The sequence below is a fragment of the Abramis brama genome, assembly GCF_963993115.1.
Source record: "Abramis brama genome assembly, chromosome: 15".
NCBI classification, from domain to species: domain Eukaryota; kingdom Metazoa; phylum Chordata; class Actinopteri; order Cypriniformes; family Leuciscidae; genus Abramis; species Abramis brama.
Window position 1 is genome coordinate 419,501 of NC_139977.1, and position 14,653 is coordinate 434,153.

Here is a 14,653-nt window from a genome sequence, read left to right on the forward strand (position 1 = left end):
AGGGAGAGTAAATGATGGGTGAACGGTCCCTTTAACTGATAGAGACCCGGTTTCGAGGGCGGACCCGGTGTGTTATGACCGCTGGAGCCGCAGAAACATGTTCACTTCATCACCTAGTGTTGTACACTGAGGGAGCCTACACGCCTCATCCTAGTGTTGTACACTGAGGGAGCCTACACGCCTCATCCTAGTGTTGTACACTGAGGGAGCCTACACGCCTCATCCTAGTGTTGTACACTGAGGGAGCCTACACGCCTCAGGAGCACTGAACTGAACACAGCCGCCATCATCATCATCCACTGTGATATATTCTGCTCAGGCGGTGTCGGGGCAGCTCTCTCTCCGGTGTTTCCCGCGCTGCTGCTGCTGCTGTCACAGGGCGGCCATGAGCTGGTTAATGTTTACTCTGACCTCCAGCCGCCGTTGGCCGAGTGTGTTCACTAAACTAGCCCGCTGTTCTCTGTCTGCGGATAGCCGTACAGGGAGAATGGTAAGAAGTGTTCATTTTGACCAATAACTAGGAACGAGCACGCTTTCACTGCAGTGACGTCGGCAGCGCGTCGACCAATCAACGGCTACATAATAAATGTCGACCAAATAAATGCTACATCTGGTTCCCCAGAAAGGTAGACACGAATCGCCGCATTCAGTGTGTGTGTGTCAGACATCATTAATACCCCATTCTCAAAATAATCATTAATATCGACAGTCAAGCCAACAGCAAATGTCGTTTGTTATTGTGTTTTCATTATTGTGATTTGTTTTGCACCTCTCGGCCACCGTAACTAGCCACTGGAGTCGAGCGCCATCTAGCGGATCAATAAGATCAGTCTCTCTCTCTCTCTCTCTCTCTCTCTCTCTCTCTCTCTCTCTCTCTCTCTCAGTAACACACTCACTCACGCACTCACAGATACACACAATCACTCTCTCTCAGACACCCCCCCCCACACACACACACATACATACACATACACTCTTGATCTTGTTCTGCAGGGGATCTCGATCATCATGACTCTGTTATGACCGACAGGTGGCGCAAACACCCTTTAAACTGACGAACAAAAGCCACAATATTGTTAGAATCTTTATTAATGTGTGAATGTGTCTTTCTGAGAGCTGATAACAGCACACGTGATTTACTGTGTTTGACAGTGTGGATTAAACGTCTCAATCACTATGATCTGTCATTCATCTCACTTCTGTTCATCTACACAGATATGATTATGTGATGATGCTCTTTTTGTAGAATATGGAGCCTAAATATTCTGTTTTGCTTTAACACATTTATATACGGACACAAGATTTTGGAAGTGACATTTTTACTCAATTAGTGCCTTTATGAACTCAATACACTATAGATGGTTTTATTAACTTTAAAAATATACTGTAATTATTGTACTTTCTAAGAAATGGTAGGCTTCATTTTTCCGCTTATAAATCAATTATATTACATTTAAATTAAACAAAAAATAACTAAAATGCTCAGAAAATAAAGGCAGTATATGTTGAGCTACATAGTTTGGTTTGATGTCCAGTAATATGTTCATAACTGTAATGATTGTGATGCTGATGGAGAGAATAACAGGGAAGAGTTTAATGTGATGCTTTATCACACCATATTTATGCCAACCATATAAATGTATAAACCAGTATCAGTCTATGCAAGAACCTCCGTCACTGCAGATTAAGGGCCCTTTCACGCCTACCTTGTTTGGTCCGGATTTTCGGACTTTTCAGTTTTCAGGATTGCTTGCAGTCATTTTTTTATTCTTGTCAAAGTTACCCGCCGAATTGACAACATGCTGACGTCAGACGCACGTCCATTTACAAACCAATCAATGTCAAGATGCATCCCACATAGATGATGACGACAGGACGCAAGTATGTCATGTAAAGTTCTTTAGTGCGCTCGCATAATTGCAATGTGAAACCAAACCAAAACTTACCAAATGTCTAAAATGCATCAAAACATGAACTTTGGTTCAGACCTGGGTGCGGACTTTCAGGTGTGAAAACGCCCTAAGTGTGTATGTAAGTTAGTGTGTGTGTGTGTGTGTGTGTAATGAACAGTTGTGTGTTCCTCAGGCCTCAGACTGGCTCTCCCCGGCGGAGCGGGAGCAGGTTCTGCTGGAGCTAAAGGCCACTGGATGGGTGGAGCTGGACGAGCGGGACGCGCTTTACAAGGAGCTGCACTTCAAAACATTCAACCAGGTCTGAGAACGCTTGATCTCCCTCAGTTCCTCCGTCAGTTTTTCCGTCAGTCCCTCTGTCAGTTCATCCATCAGTCCCTCTGTCAGTCCCTCTGTCAGTCCCTCGTCAGTTCTTCCTCAGTTCATCTGTCAGTTCATCCGTCAGTTCCTCCATCAGTTCCTCGTCAGATCCTCTGTCAGTTCCTCCGTCGGTTCCTCCGTCAGTTCCTCGTCAGTTCCTACCTCAGATTCTCCGTCAGTCCCTCTTCAGTTCCTCCGTCGGTTCCTCAGTCAGTTCCTCCGTCAGTTTCTTCGTCAGTTCCTCCCTCAGTTCCTCCCTCGGTTCCTCCCTCAGTTCCTCCTTCAGTTCCTCCCTCAGTTCCTCCCTCAGTTGCTCCTTCAGTTCCTCCCTCAGTTCCTCCCTCAGTTCCTCCGTCAGTTCCTCCCTCGGTTCCTCCGTCAGTTTCTCCGTCAGTCCCTCGTCAGTTCCTCCCTCAGTTCCTCCCTCAGTTCTTCCTTTAGTTCCTCCCTCAGTTCCTCCCTCAGTTCCTCCCTCGGTTCCTCCCTCAGTTCCTCCCTCAGTTCCTCCTTCAGTTCCTCCCTCAGTTTCTCCCTCGGTTCCTCCCTCAGTTCCTCCCTCAGTTGCTCCGTCAATGCCTCCCTCAGTTCCTCCGTCAGTTCCTCCCTCGGTTCATCCGTCGGTTCCTCCGTCAGTTTCTCCGTCAGTCCCTTGTCAGTTCCTCCGTCAGTTCCTCCCTCGGTTCCTCCGTCAGTTCCTCCCTCGGTTCCTCCCTCAATTCCTCCATCAGTTCCTCCGTCGGTTCCTCCGTTGGTTCCTCCCTCGATTCCTCCATCAGTTCCTCCATCAGTTCCTCTCTCAGTTCCGCCCTCAGTTCCTCCATCAGTTCCGCCCTCAGTTCCGCCCTCAGTTCCTCTCTCAGTTCCTCCGTCAGTTCCTCCGTCAGTTGCTCCGTCAGTTCCTCCATCAGTTGCTCCCTCAGTTGCTCCCTCACTTCTTCTGTCGGGTCCTCCCTCAGTTGCTCCCTCACTTCTTCTGTCGGGTTCTCCCTCAGTTCCTCCATCGGTTCCTCCTGACTTCCTCCATTAGTTCATCCCTCAGTTCCTCCGTCAGTTCCTCCATCAGTTCCGCCCTCAGTTCCACCCTCAGTTCCACCCTCAGTTCCTCTGTCAGTTCCTCCGTCAGTTCCTCCGTCAGTTCCTCCGTCAGTTCCTCCGTCAGTTCCTCCGTCAGTTCCTCCCTCAGTTCCTCCCTCAGTTCCTCCATCAGTTCCTCCCTTACTTCTTCCGTCGGGTCCTCCCTCAGTTCCTCCATCGGTTCCTCCTCAGTTCCTCCATCAGTTCCTCTCTCAGTTCCGCCCTCAGTTCCGCCCTCAGTTCCGCCATCAGTTCCGCCCTCAGTTCCTCCGTCAGTTCCTCCATCAGTTCCTCCGTCAGTTGCTCCCTCAGTTCCTCTGTCAGTTCCTCTGTCAGTTCCTCCCTCAGTTCCTCCGTCAGTTCCTCCCTCAGTTCCTTCATCAGTTCCTCCCTCACTTCTTCCATCGGGTCCTCCCTCAGTTCCTCCGTCGGTTCCTCCTCACTTCCTCCGTTAGTTCCTCCGTCAGTTCCTCCGTCGGTTCCTCTTCAGTTCCTCCCTCAGTTGCTCCCTCAGTTCCTCTGTCAGTTCCTCTGTCAGTTCCTCCCTCAGTTCCTCCGTCAGTTCCTCCCTCAGTTCCTCCATCAGTTCCTCCCTCACTTCTTCCATCGGGTCCTCCCTCAGTTCCTCCGTCGGTTCCTCCTCACTTCCTCCGTTAGTTCCTCCGTCAGTTCCTCCGTCGGTTCCTCTTCAGTTCCTCCCTCAGTTCCTCCCTCCGCCAGTTCCTTCTCAGTTCCTCCGTCAGTTCCTCTGTCAGTTCCTCCCTCCGTCAGTTCCTTCTCAGTTCCTCCGTCAGTTCCTCCCTCCCTCAGTTCCTTCTCAGTTCCTTCTCAGTTCCTCCGTCAGTTCCTCCGTCAGTTCCTCCCTCCCTCAGTTCCTCCATCCGTCAGTTCCTCAATCCGTCAGTTCCTCAGTTCATCCATCAGTTCATCCATCAGTTCATCCATCAGTTCATCCATCAGTTCAACCATCAGTTCATCCATCAGTTCATCCATCAGTTCCTCCCTCAGTTCCTCCGTCGGTTCCTCCCTCACTTCCTCCGTCGGTTCCTCTTCAGTTCCTCCATCAGTTCTTCCCTCCGCCAGTTCCTTCTCAGTTCCTTCTACAGTCCATCCATCAGTTCATCCATCAGTTCCTTCCTCAGTTCATCCCTCAGTTCCTCCGTCGGTTCCTCCCTCACTTTCTCCATCAGTTCCTCCTCACTTCCTCCGTCGGTTCCTCTCTCCGTCAGTTCCTCCCTCCGTCAGTTCCTTCTCAGTTCCTCCCTCCGTTCCTCCATCAGTTCCTCCCTCAGTTCATCCGTCAGTTCAGCCGTCAATTCCTCCCTCCGTCGGTTCCTCCCTCACTTCCTCCGTCAGTTCCTCCCTCACTTATTCCGTCGGGTCCTCCCTCAGTTCCTCCGTCGGTTCCTCCTCACTTCCTCCGTTAGTTCCTCCGTCAGTTCCTTCTCAGTTCCTCCCTCAGTTCCTCCCTCTGTCAGTTCCTTCTCAGTTCCTCCCTCTGTCAGTTCCTCTGTCAGTTCCTCTGTCAGTTCCTCCCTCAGTTCCGCTGTCAGTTCCTCCCTCAGTTCCTCCCTCAGTTCCGCTGTCAGTTCCTCCCTCAGTTCCTCCCTCAGTTCCGCTGTCAGTTCCTCCCTCAGTTCCTCTGTCAGTTCCTCCCTCAGTTCCTCCCTCAGTTCCTCCCTCAGTTCCGCTGTCAGTTCCTCCCTCAGTTCCTCCCTCAGTTCATCCGTCAGTTCAGCCGTCAATTCCTCCCTCCGTCAATTCCTCCCTCTGTCAGTTCCTTCTCAGTTCCTCCGTCGGTTCCTCCTCAGTTCCTCCGTTGGTTCCTCCTCACATCCTCCGTTGGTTCCTCCGTTGGTTCCTCCGTCAGTTCCTCCCTCCGTCAGTTCATCCGTTGCATCCTCCCTCAGTTCCTCTGTCAGTTTCTCCATCAGTTCCTCCATCAGTTCCTCCGTCAGTTCCTCCGCCAGTTCCTCCATCAGCTCGAGATGAGTGCGGAAACACCCAGGATCTTCCAGAGTTTGTGTTCTGATCAGCTGGATCTGCGGCTCTTTCTCCCTTTATCAGTCGCTGTTGTAAACAAACCCTTTCCCTCAAACCCTCGTTGAGGGGTGTGTGTTTAATGGCCAAGTAGAAGTTCTTTTGCCAGTTTTCAATCTATAGAATTTAATAGAAGTCTCTTCTGCTCATCAAAGCTGCATTCATTTGATAAAAATACAGTGAAACAGCTGTTTTCTATGTGAATATATAGTAAAGTTGTGCCTGATGAAGACCTGAGGGTCGAAACGTTGTGCTATTAATGAATTCATTTGGAGCAGCTATTTTCAGTGTGCGGACTTCACGGTTCTGTTATAGTAAAGTGTAATTTATTTCTGTGATCAAAGCTGAATTTTCAGCATCATTACTCCAGTCTTCAGTGTCACATGATCCTTCAGAAATCATTCTAATATGATGATTTGATGCTCAAGAAACAGTTATGATTATAAAACAGATGTGTTCTCAGGATTCTTTGATGAATAGAAAGTTCAGCATTTATCTGAAATGGATTTGTTTGCATCCTTGATGAGTAAAAGATTAGTTTCCTCCAGTAACTCACTCTTTTGGCGTATGAACAGCCGTGTGTGTCGGACGCCCCTCTCTCTCTCTCCCTCTCTCTCTCTCCCTCTCTCCCTCCCTTCCCCCTGCGAACGCTGTGTCTCTCGCCCGTGTCAGTCCTCATTACCCTGAGAGAGAGCAGAGACGCTCTGTGCTGAAACTCAACTTCTGATCAAAATCATTTCTTTCACAAACAATCAGATTGTCTAAAATGTTTCATGTGCCTCAGAAAACCACTAACTATCCCATCGGCCTCTGTTTCCTCTTTTCTCCACTTTGTTTGCCTCTCCTTGTAATAGTGACCTCACATTTTTCCATTTTTCCATCTCACTCGTTCTCCGTTTTGCACGTGGCTGGTTTTCCCTGGAGTTAGTCCTGTGCAGGTGATGGAGACTGTGGCTTGAGTTCTGTGTGTAAATGAGTAAAGCCACATATTTACAGATATCTGGATCAGGAAGAAATGTCCAGTGAGTTAACTGGTTATCTGGGTCCCTCTGCTGGCTGTATTACTGGGACCAGTCTGTGGACGGTGATGTTTTGATGGAATACAGAAGAATGGTTGTTGAAGCGATCAGACTCTCTAGACTAGAAAGGGTTAAACTAATCCCAGCGTAAAACACATGTTTGGGCAGAAAGCAACTCGCACTGGCAGATCTTAAAATAAGTCAGAGCCATTGTTTCGTCTCCAGATGCGCGTCAGTCATGTGTTTACTAAGGCCCGCTTATAGATGTCCTTATTGAACTAAGGTCTAATCCAGGCACCTAAAGAGTTATTCACCCAAAAGTTTACCCCATAATTACCCCATAATTTACTCTCACTCAAGCCTTCCTAGGTGTAAACGAGTTTCTTCTTTCAGACAAACACAATCAGAGTTATATAGGAATATATCCCACTCTTCCCAGATTTATAATGGCAGTGAATGGAGGACGAGATTCTGAAGCCCAAAAATGCTCATTCATCTATAAATTACAGGAACGTCTGTCTGTCTGTGTGTGTGTGTGTTATTCGCATATCTCTCGAACCGTTAGTCCGATGGATTTCAAACTTGACAGGTGTCTTGCTACGGGCACGAGTAAGTGCAGTGCCAAGTTTGACGTTGTTTGAATTAGAAATGCAAAAGATATGGTTAATATATATCGGTAAAAGAAGCACTTAGAAGGTTGTGAACTATAATCACTGGCTTCCGGTAATGGCTGTAGGCGAGTCTAGTTCCGACGGAAGAGTGACCTCTGACCCCACGCATGACCTCTGACCCAACCTCTGATGAGTGAACTCTGACCCGACGTGTGACCTCTGACCCCATGCATGATGTGTAACCTCTGACCTGACGCATGACCTCTGACCCCACGCATGACTAGTGACCTCTGACCCGACATATGACGAATAGGTTGGGTGACCTCTTGACCTCTGACCCCATTTGTTTTGCTTGATCCTCTGCGCTTCCGTGTTCATCAATGCGTCATGCGGCGGGTCAGAGGTCATGCGTCGGGTCAGAGGTCACTCTTCCGCCGGAACTAGACTCTCGTACGGCCGTTATTGGAGGCCAGGGATTATAGTTTATTAAGATATAAATAAACTATAATCAGACTGTAAATAACTTAAAAATTAACAATTATAAATTATAAATAAACAAGTGTATTGCTTGGCTTCACAAGGCCTTTATTAACCCCTGGTAACCCGTATGGATTTACTGTTATGATGATGAGCTTTTTTAGGCTTCAGAATCTCGTCCTCCATTCACTGCCATTATAAATCTGGGAAGAGCGGGATATATTCCTATATAACTCGGATTGTGTTCGTCTGAAACACTCATTTACACCTGGGATGGATGAGGGCGAGTAAATCATGGGTTAATGTTCATATTTGGGTGAACTATCCCTTTAAGCCCGTCTGTGAAACCAGGCCTTTCTTTATTTCATTTCATGTCCTTGTGAAAACCGTCAGAGCCGTTTCACAACTGAAGCCGGACCCGTCGAACAGCGCTAGCTCAGCGCTGACACGAGATCGGAAGCCTCCTGACTCTGGTGTGTTCACAGTGAAGTGCTGTTCCTCGAGCAGAGCCAGCGGATGTGGAGTAGAGGAGGACAGCGGTTCTGGTGTATTACAGTGTTTTCCTCTGAGTAAGAGCGAAGGCTGTCGAGTATCGAGACGCTTCTCCATCAGGAGCGTCTGTAATCACACTCATTATTACCATTACAGGTATGAGCCACACACACACTCTCCTCCAGCGCTAGACAATCACGGCGTAATAACACTAAAGTGGTGTGTGTGAAGCGTCTGATTACCTGAGGCCTGTAACATGTCAAGTCTGATTACTGACAGAGGAGGCGTGAGCACACAATACACACTGACAAAAGACCCGACCTTGACCTCTGACCTCTCGCCGTGCGTGTGTGACGCTCAGCAACACAGCGCTCTGTGTGTGTGTGATTCGCCTCAGATGTGGAGAGCTGAATCAGATTCAGAGAGATTATTGTGTTGTCATATATTGACTGACGGAACGGAAATGTTGCGAGATCATTATCATGCCGTTGAATAATTGCCAATATTGCAGATGAAAGTTGAGCAAAAGCAGACGCGTGATTAAACTGCTGACGGAGTCGAGTTGCAGGATTTGTCAATCACTTTAAATGGATAACAGGACGCTTCCCTAAAGCAGCCGCCAGTCGTGTGACATCACGAGCGGGAGAACCGGCTCACCGAATTATGTAGAATATACTGGTAATTTTCTCTCTCTCTCTCTCTCTCTCTCTCTCTCTCTCTCTCTCTCTCTCTCTCTCTCTCTCTGTTTCTCTGTCTCTCAGTGTCTCCCTCTCCCTCTCTCTCTCTCTCTCTCTCTCTCTCTCAGTCTCTCTCTCTCTCAGTCTCTCTCTCTCTCTCTCTGTTTCTCTGTCTCTCAGTGTCTCCCTCTCTCTCTCTCCCTCCCTCTCTCCCTCTCTCTCTCTCTCTCTCTCTCTCTCTCTCTGATTACGAGAGGTTTTGGCCCACTGAAGACTCGTACACAATGGCGGTTCAGTGGACTTAATTAGCTAAAGGAAGTATTTAAAGGCTTAATTGAGATTGCATTGGGAAATTGCTCTGAAATAGCCAGTGTGTTTTCCACAGGGGTTTATCTTGCTTCTGATTGGAGGAGGCAGAAACGTTGCCATCCTCCAATCACAGGCCGGCTCAACACAGAGATCTGAGATCGCTTAGACGTCCATTCCTCTGCTAAACATGTTCAGGATTACACTCACTGAACCATGTGTGCCTTAAGAACAAGTTATTGAAAATATACACTACCAGTCTAACGGTTCGGATCGGTGAGATATTTAATGTTTTTAAAAGAAGTCTCTTCTGCTCACCAAGGCTGCATTTAGTTGATAAAAAAAAAGTAATATTGTTAAATAATGACAATTTAAAATAACTGTTTTCTGTGTGAATATTTTACTGTCACTTTTGATCAATTTAATTAATCCTTGATGAATAAAAGTATTGATTTATTTTATTTATTTCCCCCCAAAAATAAAATAAAAATCTTTACTGACCCCAAACTTTTGAACGGTAGTGTTTAATGCTGAAATAAAAATGTAACTAAAACAGAAAACAGCTGATTTACATTAGAATAATATTTGTTCTGTTTTTACTGTATTTTTAATCATATAAATGCAGCTTTGATGAGCAGAAGAGACTTCTGTTAAACAGATTAAAAGCTTTAGACTGGTAGTGTGTATTCGTCTGAGTTCTGTTCATCATTATTATATCCAGCATGATGTGTTATTGATCTTCTGTTCATAACTCTTCTCCTCTGTGGTCTTCTGTTCCTCAGGCCTTCGGGTTCATGAGTCGTGTGGCTCTTCAGGCCGAGAAGATCAACCATCATCCCGAGTGGTTCAATGTTTATAACAAGGTACTCCTCAGTCTCCGGCGGTTTATAATGAGTCCTCGAGTGTGTGAAGGACAGGAGAGGCCACACACACACCGGCCCTTTAAAGTGTTGAATCTGCAGAGCAAACACTCACACACATGTCATGTCCTGTCAGAGAGAGAGAGAGAGAGAGAGAGAGAGACAGGGAGAGAGAGAGAGAGAGGGAGGGAGAGATAGAGAGAGAGAGACTGAGAGAGAGAGACGGAGAGAGAGAGAGAGGGAGCTAACGGTCTGTAGTGGAAACTGTCTTTGTGAAAGAAGTGTAGTGGCTATGACACGGGTTTGTGAATCAGAGCCTTGTTTCTCAGAAAAGTTTTTATCCCATTAATTTCTCTCATAGGGATTTTTGAATAGTCTTGTTTAAAGCGTTATAAGCCATGAACCGAACCGTCCGGCTACGAGGAGGATCACAGCACTGCAACTTGGATTTCAGGCGAAAAAGTGTTCAAAAATCAGACAAGAACAAGACTGTGAACTTTCGACTTTACTGAGGGAAAGAACTACAATCCCATGAAGCGTTGCAAACAACATTAAAGGCACAGTTTCTGTTTTTCTCACACAGCGCCCCCTAGAGTCGACGTTACTGTCGTAAATACTGTCGTTACTCACGCAGAGCCGCCTCTGCACTCACGACCGCGCTTTCTTCGTCTTCTTCGTCGACTCTGCCGTGATTCACGTCTGAAACGCGTGCTAGTGTCTTCATAGAGGCTCTTCATGTGTTGTTGATGTATGTGACGTCGTGCCGTAAAAGCAAGTCGTGATTCTCGTGAGATTTGTCGGGGCGCCACCGCTCAAACCTGCATTGCTGGTTTAAAAAAGTTTAAAAAAGTGAAAGAATAATATTTTCAAAATCATGTTTTACTCTAAAACTGAAAGAAAATCAGAGCAATGAATCTAAACAAGTTGTGTTCCAAATGTGAGTTTGATAACTCAGTAAATGATCTTCCAGTGAGATGTTGTTCGGCTGCAGTTCCAAACGCTTCCACTAGAGGAAACTCGTCTCATTCATTTCCAGTGCGTCATTTCTGACCGCGAGGAGCTCAAGTGAGACTATTGTGTACAGGACCATTTAACCTGTTCCAGTCATGGCCATGATTTGTGTGTGTGTGTGTGTGTGTGTGTGTGTGTGTTCACACAGCAAGTGGCAAAACCTTTACCAAGTTTCGTACCATTCCGATGAAGTATAAAATCCTATCAAAAATGACAGAAAAGCACCAGAGGGTTAAAAACGCTGGAGAAATATAAAACTACTCATTTACAAATGTTGATTATATAAACAATATATTTGATGTTATGTGTATATATATATATATATACAAACATGTCAGTATTTTGAGAGTGTAGGGATAAGCTTCATGGGAGTGGGCGGAGCTAACGAGATCTTTTTTGCTTGTTTGACTCTGATTGGTGGAATGTTGGGCACAGCATTATGGGTAATGTAGTTTTGACGGCTTCAACAGAAGCTAATACTGTGGTTAAGCTCACAGTAGGGCTGTTTATACGCTGTTTCTGGGTAATAGAGTTTCTCTCTGTCTTTCAGGTCCAGATCACGCTATCCACACACGACTGCGGAGGACTGTCCAAGAAGGACATCCGACTGGCCAAGTTCATCGATAAGGTCGCTCTGTCCCTGTAGCAGATCTAAGCCTCGCTTACAGTAGATTCCAAATGCTTTGTATTGTGTTCCCGAGAATAGGGAAATAGATGAGCTCGTTAATTCACACAGTTGTGCATTTAAAATCATGATTCTGCTAAATGCATATTAAAAACAGTGTAGATTAATTTCATATTCATTTAATATCTGATACAATGTTTAAATCATTTGTTTAGGTGCATTTTTACATATGAAAAATGTGCATTTATTTTTTTACAAAGTAGGGATAAACGGGAAAATGATGACTGACTGATGCAGAGTTCAGTTCTCTACAGTAGTGGTTCAGTTCACTTCATCATCTGTGTGACGATCATCAGCTCTACAGAAGACAAGAGTCATTATTCAGATCATGTGTGTGTCGAGTCAGTGCAGTCCAATCAATAATCTGCTGAATATTGTCTATTAATAAAAGAGTGGTTCACTATTCAGAGTTCACTGCTCCCTACACACTCATTAGGGCACACTCATTAGGGCACACTCATTAGGGCACACTCATTAGGGCACATCTAAGGTCACTTCACACAGACACAGATTCACACAGATTAGGGGGTTTGAAGAATTATGATTTTTACATATACACACATTTATGTGTGTTTATATAAAATATGTTATTAGAATAATAATATATTACACATACAAAAATAAGTATTAGTAATAAATGTCTGTTGTAATGAACACACACAATCCCGTGATTTAGTGATCATGTGCTTCAAGTCATTCTTGTGACCATGTTTATTTGAAATTAATAAATATACATTTTTAAAGGATTTCAAGATTATTTCTCGTTAGACGTTTAGCAAATGTACTGAGAATAATGGATAATCAAGTTCATGATTAAATATGGTAATTAAGTGCAATTTAACACTTTATTTCTCAATTAATTTGTAATTATAAAATGTCATTCTGTGTTGTGTGATTTACCAATTTCAGAGATTACATTATTTAAACAAGACTACACTTTAAAATCATGAAATGAATAAAATTTCAATTTAACCATTATTCAACATTTATTTGTTTACTGTGTGAAGGAATTTTATAAATATGCTTTGGCCAAAAAATACAGCACAAACGCACCACAGAATAATCATAAAGGTATTGTATATGTGCAGATCCATAAACCTCTTTGAGGAACACACTGATATCCAGCCTTTACTCCTCGATGCTCGTCTACATTCATGAAGATGCGTTACGATGAAGGCTTTACTTCAGTGACGTCAGAGGCTCATGACCCTGATGGTGTTCGTGACGTCAGATGCTCATGACCCTGATGGTGTTCGTGACTTCTGGACTGGTTTAGTGTTCCCATTGATCACGCTGTTGTTGATCTGTCTCTGTCACTGGAACACTGCAGAAGTCAGATGTCCTGGTGTTTGGGATGAACCCGAGACATCAGATATCTGTCAATCAAGATAACAAGGTCAGAGCTTCTCTTACGTTATGTGTTCTTCACATGGGTTAAAGTTCAGCACAGACTCTCTCTCTGGCTGCGGTCCTGTGGTCCTGTGGAGGAGACACTCGCTCTCCTGAACCAGCTCCAGGACTGAGAGCTGAACTGTGGAGGTCAAGGGTCAACGAGACCTCTGAAGGACTCTGGATCTGCTGACAGAGACCGAGGACGGGACATTAAAAAGCCCTCCCGTCTCAGAAAACCTCCATTACTGCGTTTGTGGAGGAGAACTGCTCTCCTCCAGCCCTAAACCCCATCAGTGAACGAGCGTGTAAAGGATGTTTTAAAACTGGTCAAAAAATATCATTGTAAATTCTATCATGTAATATATACACACATTTGTATTTATATTTTTATTTTGCTCTTGATTAGTTTAACCTGTAAAGTAATAAATTAGAAGTAGACATCAGAGAAAGAAATGTTGGCGCTATAAAACATTCCGCCAAACGGCTATCTATCAATATCAAACAACAATAATAAATATTGAATTTTAAGTGATTTTTAATCACTATATAAACTACATCGTCACAATCATCAGAGAGGAACCAGTCGAAAGTACAGTATTCAACATTTGAAGTGGATCAAAAGAGTTCTTCACAGTTGTCCTCAGAACGGGTGTTGTTCAAAATTCATGTATAACTTTGATGCAAGGTTTTGATCCACTTCAAATGTTGAATACTGTAGTTTCAGCTGCATCCCTTATTAAATGTATATTTGTTTATTTTTGTTGTGGGTCACATGAGGGAGGACAATTATAAATTTAAATGCTTTTGCGTTCCCCGATAAACTGTGTTCATTCTCAACTTTTGAGTTTTTTGCGAATGAATGCCGTTTCTTGGAGGAAAATGCAAAACGTTAAAGAAACGGCACAAAAGTAAGATTAATTACCTGGTCCTGGATAGCAAAACGTGACTTTCAAATCTAGATAGTTGTGATCCAGATGAACCCTTCTGAACTGTGCCAGAGGAGTTTAACCCTAACCCTACCGATGCCAACACTAGTTTATCTCCAGCTTTAGCCTGTGTGTTGTGTAGTGTTCCTGCATCCCTCATTATTCCTGCTCCAGGTTAAAGACTGGCCCTGCTTCAGCTGACCTTTGACCCTTGGCTGTGATGAAATGAAAGATGCATTGCAAGGTGATTTTATGACCACTTTTCATATATTTGAGTACAAAAAAAAGAAGAAGTTGAAAATCAATTAAAGTTTCTAGCTGATACAAACAACAATATACAAAAACAAGACTTTACAGTGATCATTTCCAGATTCGGGTTAGAGATCTGCGCTGGTGATAAAACCAAATGCGGAATATTTCAAACTGTTCGCGTCTTTAACGCATTAACGGCGTACATTATTCCATCAACTACATCACAATTCAGTTCATTACAACAGTTTATTGAATTAACTGGGAGTCTGAGAGAAACATTGAACTCAGTCCTTCAGTGCGTCACTATCCGCACTGACTCCGCAGGGCAAACCGCATCCAATCCGGATCGAGTTCTTCAGAGTGACGCCGGTTTAACGAGCCCGCAGTTCCCGCGCTTCGCCTCGTCATTGCTGCCTGCTATTTTGGTAATTTATTTATCCTTTAATTGCCTGTTTTACTTTTTCATAAATGTTTTTTTTTTTATCGATTGGTCCAAACCTCTTGAATTGGGTTTTTAATTCCACCAGTGTAAAAAAAATATGTCCCATATAGACGTGCAGA

The 14,653-nt window shown here is 44.7% G+C and overlaps 1 protein-coding gene across 1 annotated transcript; it reads left to right on the forward strand.

The window, feature by feature from the left end:
• The first annotated feature begins 60 nt into the window (after positions 1-60).
• On the forward strand, positions 61-11,925 carry LOC311097446 (pterin-4-alpha-carbinolamine dehydratase 2). The gene is made up of 4 exons (XM_084137114.1): positions 61-490; positions 2,086-2,211; positions 9,749-9,829; positions 11,388-11,925. Exons 1-4 carry the CDS (start codon positions 386-388, stop codon positions 11,481-11,483), a joined length of 408 nt encoding a protein of 135 aa, XP_083993240.1. The 5' UTR covers positions 61-385; the 3' UTR covers positions 11,484-11,925.
• The last annotated feature ends 2,728 nt before the right edge of the window (positions 11,926-14,653 follow it).

What these genes read in the sequence shown, in the direction of transcription:
- LOC311097446 (XM_084137114.1), top strand. Translation starts at nt 386, where the DNA reads ATGAGCTGGTTAATGTTTACTCTGACCTCCAGCCGCCGTTGGCCGAGT. An exon ending in ATAGCCGTACAGGGAGAATG is followed by an intron (nt 491 to 2,085) that starts GTAAGAAGTGTT and finishes TGTGTTCCTCAG; the next exon opens with GCCTCAGACTGGCTCTCCCC. An exon ending in ACTTCAAAACATTCAACCAG is followed by an intron (nt 2,212 to 9,748) that starts GTCTGAGAACGC and finishes TCTGTTCCTCAG; the next exon opens with GCCTTCGGGTTCATGAGTCG.